General features: G+C 38.6%; 2 protein-coding genes across 6 annotated transcripts in view; one reads left to right on the top strand and one right to left on the bottom strand.

The window, feature by feature from the left end:
• Window positions 1-3,092, top strand: part of LOC133549747 (cytosolic 5'-nucleotidase 1A-like) — a 67,602-nt gene extending 64,510 nt beyond the window's left edge. For 4 of the 5 annotated variants that reach the window (XM_061895483.1, XM_061895479.1, XM_061895480.1 and 1 more), the window contains one exon: window positions 1,158-3,092. In XM_061895483.1, the coding sequence (XP_061751467.1) occupies window positions 1,158-1,493 (336 nt within the window). In that variant the 3' untranslated portion in view covers window positions 1,494-3,092. The remainder of the gene's footprint in view (window positions 1-1,157) is intronic. The other variant, XM_061895481.1, reaches the window with a different exon arrangement.
• On the bottom strand, window positions 2,859-4,528 carry LOC133549748 (interferon alpha-inducible protein 27-like protein 2A). The gene is made up of 4 exons (XM_061895484.1): window positions 4,402-4,528; window positions 4,270-4,302; window positions 4,000-4,161; window positions 2,859-3,086 (listed from the first exon to the last, which is right to left on the bottom strand). Exons 1-4 carry the CDS (start codon window positions 4,409-4,411, stop codon window positions 3,001-3,003), a joined length of 291 nt encoding a protein of 96 aa, XP_061751468.1. The 5' UTR covers window positions 4,412-4,528; the 3' UTR covers window positions 2,859-3,000.
• Window positions 4,529-8,908: the final 4,380 nt, after the last annotated feature.

Genomic DNA, 8,908 nt, shown 5'->3' with positions numbered 1-8,908 from the left:
ATAAATATAATCAAGTAAAAGCAAAAGTATGTTGCATAAAAACTACTCTTAGAAGTACAATTTATCCCTAAAGTTACTCAAGTAGATGTAACGGAGTAAATTTAGCGCGTTAATACCCACCTCTGCTCAAACGTCACAATTGTTGTCAACTACAACGTTAAGCCTTCTGGGTAATGTAGTAAATAAACATGTATTTCCTGGTTTATTCATATATGGATTTGAAATTTGTTTATGCAGGGTAAGGCAATCAAGAACATACTTTCTTTTTTGTCCTGACCTGGCAAACAAGTTTGATTGATTGATTGAAACTTTTATTAGTAGATTGCACAATACAGTACATATTCCATATATTGACCACTAAATGGTAACACCCGAATACGTTTTTCAACATGTTTAAGTCGGGGTCTACGTTAATCAATTCATGGTAGCGTTTACTTGTTAGAGATGTTGAAGTGTGATGATAGTCCCTCTTCATCGCTTATTTACCAACATAAAATAGCGCTACAAATTGCTCTCAGCAGTTCAAAAATGCTTTTAACATGTGATTGAACAATAATGAATCCTTAAGAGGTACACTTTTCAAGAGTAAAATATATACAGAGAATGACTGCAACCTGTGGATAACAGAGCAGTGATTTTTATTTCTGTAATATATATTTATCGCTATTATAAGTTATCATTCATTAAAACAGTATGATAATTTGAGCTCTGAGTATATGCGTTTAATGCCATCTTACTATCTACATTTAGGTTAAGACATCAATACGTTATTTGTTTTCCAATTTCTGTTGCAATCGTGTGCTTTGTGAGGTTACAAGAATCGCTTAATGCATTTAAAAGAAATTCATAAAATCACAAGTTGATCAAATGTTGAAAAAAATAAGCCTTAATACGTCGCAATTTTCTTAAAAAGCTGCTGTCAATTTAGGCACTTGGAGACGCAAGAATTACAAAAAAAAATAGCCTGCGACAAACTATACAACGAGGGCCTTTTTGAACAGTTGTACTAACTTTTTGTTTCAAAAAATGTCAAAGCGTCTATGAAGGTAACCTATACCCAAACAATGTATAAACCCTTGTCAATGTGATACAGTATGAGCTGTATAACAACGTGCTAATGTTACATACACAGTATACTTTCTTCCTTCTTGCTGCAGGGCCCCCTGAAGGGCTTCTTGGAGGCTTTGGGAAAACTACAGAGGAAGTTTTTTGACAAAGGGCTGCGCATGGATTGCCCAATCCGTACCTACCTGGTGACGGCTCGCAGCGCCGCTAGTTCAGGTACCCGAGCCTTAAAAACTCTGCGTTCCTGGGGCCTGGAAATCGACGAGGCCCTTTTTCTAGCAGGAGCACCCAAGGGCCCCATGCTGGAGAAGATCAGACCACACATCTTCTATGACGATCAGATGTTTCACGTGGAAGGTGCGGCCGAGTTCGGCACGGTGGCCTGTCACGTTCCCTACGGTATTGCTCAAAAAGTTGCTATGAAATGACTCCGAGAAGCAGTTTTGAGCACATCAAGGTATCAACGTGTGTTGAAGAGGCAATAACAGTCAGTCAGTTGGGTATACTAACAGAAGGTTACATATAAAGTTATATTTTATTTCTTTTTGTATTTTAACACTTGTAAATAATTTTGTCATTTGGGTGCATTGTCTCATATGTTGTGTTTATTATAGTCTTGCATGTCGGTGGCATGTTGTAAATGTGCTCAATTACTATTAAGGTATTTTTTGCTCGGAAATGTGGCATATTGGTAAAAGGAAAACATATATCAAAATGTACCAGATATGTTGTGTGAGTAAGATTCTAACTGAGCTAGTTGTGTGTCCTTTCTTGTTTGGACATTTAATAGTGTGGCACATGTCTTACAAAAATAAAAACAAGATACACTACCAGCTGCAGTTAATCATTATCATCACTAACAAGCTAAGTTAATAGGGCATATAGCCTTAAGGACATTGTAGCACTTTCAGAACTTATTGTTAATAGTTGAGCTTGGAGTATTCTGATTGTAAATTACACAAATTAAGACTATCTGAATTGTATAATTGACAGGTAGTCCGCCAAGGACAAGGATATTTAACTAATTTGATTTTGAGCCACATTACCAGAAAGCTAAGGAGCTTTTCCCTTCACTATCAGTCTTATTTTGTATATTCTGGAGAACCAATGTCCTCTACAGTAGACATTTGATTTTGTTCCATTTTATTTTGTCAGTTACAGGAGCGCTCTGCTGTTTTTTAGGACCTTCTGCAAAAAGGCTGGACAAAGATCACCTCTATGGCAGAACTTATAGTGCTTTATAAAATCTGCTATAAAAATGTGAGTCTCTCTCAAGTTGTTTGAACTCAACTCATGGGCCACCAGTTGACAAGACCATTTGATGAAAGAGAGAGGACCTTAAATGGAGCCTTGAGGAACACCACTTGTATAACTAAAGACGTTGAACAAATGACTGAATGCATCTGAAGTAAACACGCTATAACACCTTAGTTAAATACATCACATTACCAAAAAATTGTAACTGCCAAAAAGCAGAGGACTAAAAGGGCTGCCTTGAGGAACACTTTAATTATGTACATCAGTAATTTGGACCCCATGTTATATGTTTAAGAGCAAGGTGAAAATGTCAATGCAAGGATCTGCTAATGTGTTTGGGTCCAAGTTCCTTTGTACAAGAAGAGCACATTTGTGTTTTTAGGAATTTGCTGTAAAAATGTTTGTCTCCCAGGATTAGTCCTGAACTCGGGGCTGGTATGGCGTCATTCCCAAGACAGATTTGGCACTCAGGCCACCAGTTGAAGAACCTGATCCAGCATTCTTGTAACCAGGAATAGAATATGCAGCATAAAAAGTGAATGTCTGAACTGTGATTTTATTAGGATTTTGTCAGGAGATGCACTATTCTATGATTTGCATAAACATGAACAGAAGTTCACTTCTTTATACGACTATAATATGATGTCGTGGTATCCCTTTGACCAAAAGGCTTTGGTCTCAGACAATTGCAGCAATGAGTCCTGCTACAGTCGCTCCTGTACCACCAACACATGCAGTGGCAGCGGTTGACAGACCAGCCATACCTACAGTGAGAGGAAAAACATAGCATTTATTCACCTTTTCTTATCTTATGCACAACTACGTTAGTGCTACGGTTAACAGACGAGTCATATTTTAAGTTGCATGGAGTTCAGAAATACACTATATAAGCCGTTGGTTGTGGGGAAGAAGGAGCTGAGCCGAAAAGCAAAGCTCAAAATTTACCGGTCGATCTACGTTCCCATCTTCACCTCTATGGTCATGAGCTTTGGGCAATGACCGAAAGGACAAGATCACGGGTACAAGCGGCCGAAATGAGTTTCCTGTGCTGAGTGGCGGGTCTCTTCCTTCGGGATAGGGTGTGAAGATCTGTCACCAGGGAGGAGCTCAGAGTAAAGCCGCTGCTCCTCCACATGGAGAGGAGCCAGATGAGGTGGTTCAGGTCAGGATGCCACCCGAACGCCTCCCCAGGGAGGTGTTTAGGGCACGTCCGACCGGCAGGAGGCCACAGGGAAGACCCAGGACATGTTGTGAAGACTATGTCTCCCGGCTGGACTGCGAACGCTTGGGCATCCCCCGGGAGGACCTGTATGGAGTGACTGGGGAGAGGGAAGTCTGGGCTTCTCTGCTTAGGCTGCTACCCCCGCGACCCGACTTAGGATAAGCAAAAGAAAATGAATGAATGGATGGACTTTATAAGCCGTTTCTGATACACTGATGTAATGAAAACTACTACCAACAAAATAATAATTATATTTTCAAATTAATACTTCAACATTTACAAAGGCCATTTCAGTGTTTACTGCACACTAGATATTCCAAAACACAATTTGTACTTCTTCCTGGATTATGACATGTGAGTACTTGATATTATACGGACTGTACTGAGATAGGTACCAGCGCTCCCCGCGAGCCCAAAGGGAATAAGCGGTAGAATGGATGGATGGATGTACTTACCAGCAGACTGTAAGACCGCCACCAAGCCCCCTACCGCCACCCCTCCTCCGTTGGCGATGGCCGCACTTGACATCATGCCTGCAGCGTAGGATCCTACTGCTATCCCAGCTGAGGTGAAGCCCACTGCTCCCAGAACCAGTGGAGCCAGAGCCACCGAAGTCCCTGAAACCAAAGTCAACCACATCGGCGAAGACACAAAAAAAATGTCTACAAACAGCAGGGGAGAAATGTGAATTTGCCTAAGAAATACTTGTTTTTACATCATCTTACCTGCGCCTACAATTGTAGCTGCTGTAAACGTCACTGAAATACAAAATAACCCCCCCAACATGGTTATGGTCAAATTGCTGATATTGACGTTATATATTACTTTCCATGCTGAATAAGTGTAGAGATACTCACATAACCCCATGTTGTCTTTCTTAGTAAGTGTGCTCTCTCGGTCTGGGTCGGTGTTATTTAAAGTGTAAGAGGCGGGGTCAAGGGATGTCGTTTCCTTAACTTTCGTTTCTCCAGAATAGAATAGAGGCAACCCAACAGGGCGTCATTTCGGGATGAATGTACGACTAACACAACACACTCACATTCAGCTATCAATGATTTGTGACAATTCTGTGACGTCGTTGTCGCCACTGGACTGAGTGTATGTTTAAAATAACTACAACATCTACGTCGTTATTTATGTGTCAGTGTTGCAATACTGCCTTTTAGCCAATAGAGGGCACTGCAGCCGTTCGTAAATAATACATGAATGTTTAGCTGCTGGGAAGTTGATAAAACGAGGAAGATCTGTTTCTTTTAACTTGTTGACTGAACTTCATAGAACACTTATAGGCACCTACCCTAGGCTCGACTCGGCGGAATGATACAGATTACACACATGCGTACAACATGGATATTCTGTAGTATAATTGCCCATAAACTAGATCCCTACATCAGAGTTTCTCAAATGGGGGTACTTGAAGGTATGCCAAGGGGTACGTGAGATTTTTTTTAAATATTCTAAAAACAGCAACGATTCAAAAATCCTTTATAAATAAATTTATTGAATAATACTTCCACAAAATATGAATCATAAACTGTGAAAAGAAAAGCAACTAGGCAATATTCAGTGTTGACGGATAGATTTTTTGTGGACATGTCCCATAAATATTAATGTTAAAGATTTGCTTTGTGAAGAAATGTTTAGAATTAAGTTCATGAATCCAGAAGGATCTCTATTAAAATCCCCAAAGAGGGCACTTTAAGTTGATGATTACTTCTGTGTGTAGACATTTTTTATTTATAATTGAATCCATCCATCCATCCATCCATCTTCTTCCGCTTATCCGAGGTCGGGTCGCGGGGGCAGCAGCCTAAGCATATTTTGAACAAGTTTTTAGTTATTCTTATATCTTTTTTTCCAAATAGTTCAAGAAAGACCACTACAAATAACCAATAGTTTGCACTCTTATACAATTAAATAAATCAGAAACTGATGGCATAGTGCTGTAATTCACTTCTTTATCTCCTTTTTTTTCAACCAAAAATGCTTTGCTCTGATTAGGGGGTACTTGAATGAATGAAATGTTCACAGGGGGTACATCACTGAAAAAAGGTTGAGAACCACTGCCCTACATCACAGCCGCTCCATCAATGGAAAAAAAAAAGATCCATCCATTCATCCATCCATTTTCTACCGCTTATTCCCTTTTGGGGTCGCGGGGGGTGCTGGCGCTTATCTCAGCTACAATCGGGCGGAAGGCATCGTAAACCGTGGAGAAGTGGCCACCTAGGTAATTTATTCTTTAACATATCGGTCCCAAATAAAAATATACCTTTTGTTACTTGGTGAACTAAAATAATCTGTGTCACATTCGTTCAACCAGTTAAAAAAAGTATATAAAGCCAAAGCTGTAAGTGAGGTCATAAACATTTTGTTGGCCGCTAAATAGATGGTGTAAGTTTATTTCAAACATGTGAACACATAAATACAATACAATAAAATCACAAATGTCCATTTTCTATTTACAACATGTAGTAGGAAATAGCAGATTTAATTTATTCCTATCCCCTTTGTCCATTTCTTAGCAATTACGAATTCATTTGTTAACTTCCTGGTCTCAATTTGTACACTATTTAAATCCATGAAAAATGAATAATAAAGTTGTCAAAACATAGTTGAATAAGTTGTAATTCACATAATTAGGTGAATAAGATTAGCTAAATGTTCAACAAAGTTCAAGATGTTCATCATAATTGTTGTTATCTGTACTTTGTAAACATGTTGCGTTTGAACAGTTTCTTAACTGAATCATATTAGTACATTGTTGGATTTCTTCGCTTAATCCATTTCACAATTTAATTCCACATACTGTTACGCTACAAGTGAGATTTTTCTGTAAGTTTATATTTCACCTCTTTTCTTGAAAATAATTGTTGTATCAGTATATGTTAGGAGGTATTTTGAACCCCGTGGGCACAGACTCTCTGCTAGCAATATTTCTGTGGCAAGAATCGAAGCTGTGGCTGCATCCTCATATACTCTAATTTGTGTTGTCTCAAATAACTGCCGTGAGTTGCGCGCAGTGGCCAAAGCGTGATGTATCACGGTGGATAAACTTCTTCAAAATTGTGACATTCTATGTCTACCAGAGACATTCCTCTCCAAACAGGATTTAGGGGAGTTGAACTCTGTTCATGATGATTTTCACGACGCAGGAGAGTCAACTACAGATCTCTCTAAGGGCATCGTCAGAGAGAGAATTCCTGGGGGCGTTGCTACCTTGTGGCATAAAAGGTTTGACGTAGTGATTCATGTGGTAAGACTGGAAACTGGCCGGTGTGTTGGTGTTAAGGTCAAGATGAATAACACAGAGTTAATTTTTCTGAACATATACACACCATTTGAGTCTAGACATAATGATGATGAATATGTGAATAGGCTGGCATTTATTAATGATTTTATTGATGATAATTGTTGCACGACCATTCATGTTTTGGGATACACGAGTGCTGATATTTTTGATCATGTTTCCTCCATTGCCAAACACATGATCAAGATGTGTGAATACAATCTGGTACTATCTAGCCAGGTGTTTCTACCTGCAGACAGCTTCACTTTTTGCAGGAAAACCCACAGAACAGCTAGCTGGCTTGATCATCTGATTTGTACTGCAGATGCTCATGCAACACTTGGTTCTATGAAAGTACTGTATGAGGCTACTACATCTGATCATTTCTCTGTTGAGATTACGCTTGACACTGGCAGTCTCCCTGAGATAATGAGGGGGACCAGGGGCGTCACTAGCTTTTAAGGACGGGGGGGGGGGGGGGGGGGGGGGGGGGTGAGATGAACAGGATGTGAGCGAACGTAGCGCACAAGTACAAAACTTCACAAACGGCTAACAAAGACTTAGAAACTTTTCTTTGTTATTATTATTATTATTTCAATCGGTTAAGGAAATTAAATATATATGGAAGTCTGAATAGAAGCGAGAAATGTTTATGTATACTGTAAGAAAGACTTAGAGTCCGTCTGCTGACCGGAAAAAGAGCCAACGCTGTCAAAGAGCTGAGGGACCATCTTCAAAGTGCAATACTGAAACAAATAGTGCAAACAATAAAATTTAACTTCCAGGGCTTGACATTAATGATGTCCCGTCGTCCCGGGGACAGTAAAAAAAATGCACGGGACAATCGCTTATAACCATTTTTTTTTTCTCTTTATGTTTTATTAATTTTACATTTATATTAAATGTCTTAGATTTTCCTCCCTCTGAAAATCCTATGAAATGTTTAACAAGCCATCCTATAATAATACAACAGCTATTAATTTAACAAATCAATACAATAAAACACATATATTTTTAATTAGGTTTTTTTTCATTTTTTTAACAATAGGCTTATATATACTACTTTATATAGATTCTACAAGAAACACAAAACTTAAAAACTAAAATATTTACAATTGCAGACACAAGGTTTTGTGCAGCTTGACCACAGATTTGAAAAGGAGCAAAGATCTTCAATATTTGTATGTGAAAATCACAAAGAAATCTTCTGGGGGAGGATGACGCCCCTACAGGTATTTGGTTTACAAACTTTCAGCCCCACCTAAAACAAAATTCACCAGCCACCACTGATTATGATGCATTCCAATCTTAGGGAAAACATAAGACAATACTCTCTTAACAGTACAACTGTAACCAGGAATAAGTCTTCAAGTAACAATATTCAAATACTAACTTTGTAGGGTAAGACAGACTTTGGTTTTATTCTGAATCCAGTGAAACTGATTGGTGGTTTTAGCTGATATAAAGACTTTCAGGTGTTTATATATGTTTAAGTATTTGGCAGACACTTTTATACAAAGCAACATATATGAAAAATACATATAAAACAATAACTGTAAACATGAGCGTTTACGGGAAGAATGTAATAGAAAATATCAATCCAAAGTGTCAAGACAGAATAAACTCTGTTGTTGCAGCAACAGAGAGTCTATTGGTCCATAAGATATATAGATATCTAACATATTCATAGATTGTTTACGCAGGATATATGCAAGTATATATAACCTAATCATATTGTTTCTTCAATTTAAAAATATCTGACCGTTTTTTCCCCCATCTCTGGGATTATTATCCCCAGTTTTGATCTTTGACGTGTGGTCACTTATAGCATATAAGAATATTCTATTACTGTTAAGCAAACTTTTAACACGCCAAAACATGTGTCCTTTATCATAGTTACACGCATGACAAAAAAACGCGTGAAAATCAGTGGTATTCAGTGAGATAAAATGCGCTGACAGTTCATTGCTCCTGCCAAAAGAATTGCATTGATTGGAGTGGATCACCACTCCAAGATGGTGGCCGCACGTCTCGTCTCGTCAGCGCCAGTAGGCAGTAGCGCTGTTTACGCTATG

Source organism: Nerophis ophidion, linkage group LG03 (genome assembly GCF_033978795.1).
Source record: "Nerophis ophidion isolate RoL-2023_Sa linkage group LG03, RoL_Noph_v1.0, whole genome shotgun sequence".
In the NCBI taxonomy this organism is placed as follows: domain Eukaryota; kingdom Metazoa; phylum Chordata; class Actinopteri; order Syngnathiformes; family Syngnathidae; genus Nerophis; species Nerophis ophidion.
Note: the sequence above shows the minus strand (reverse complement) of the source record. Positions and strands in the feature narration are given on the sequence as shown.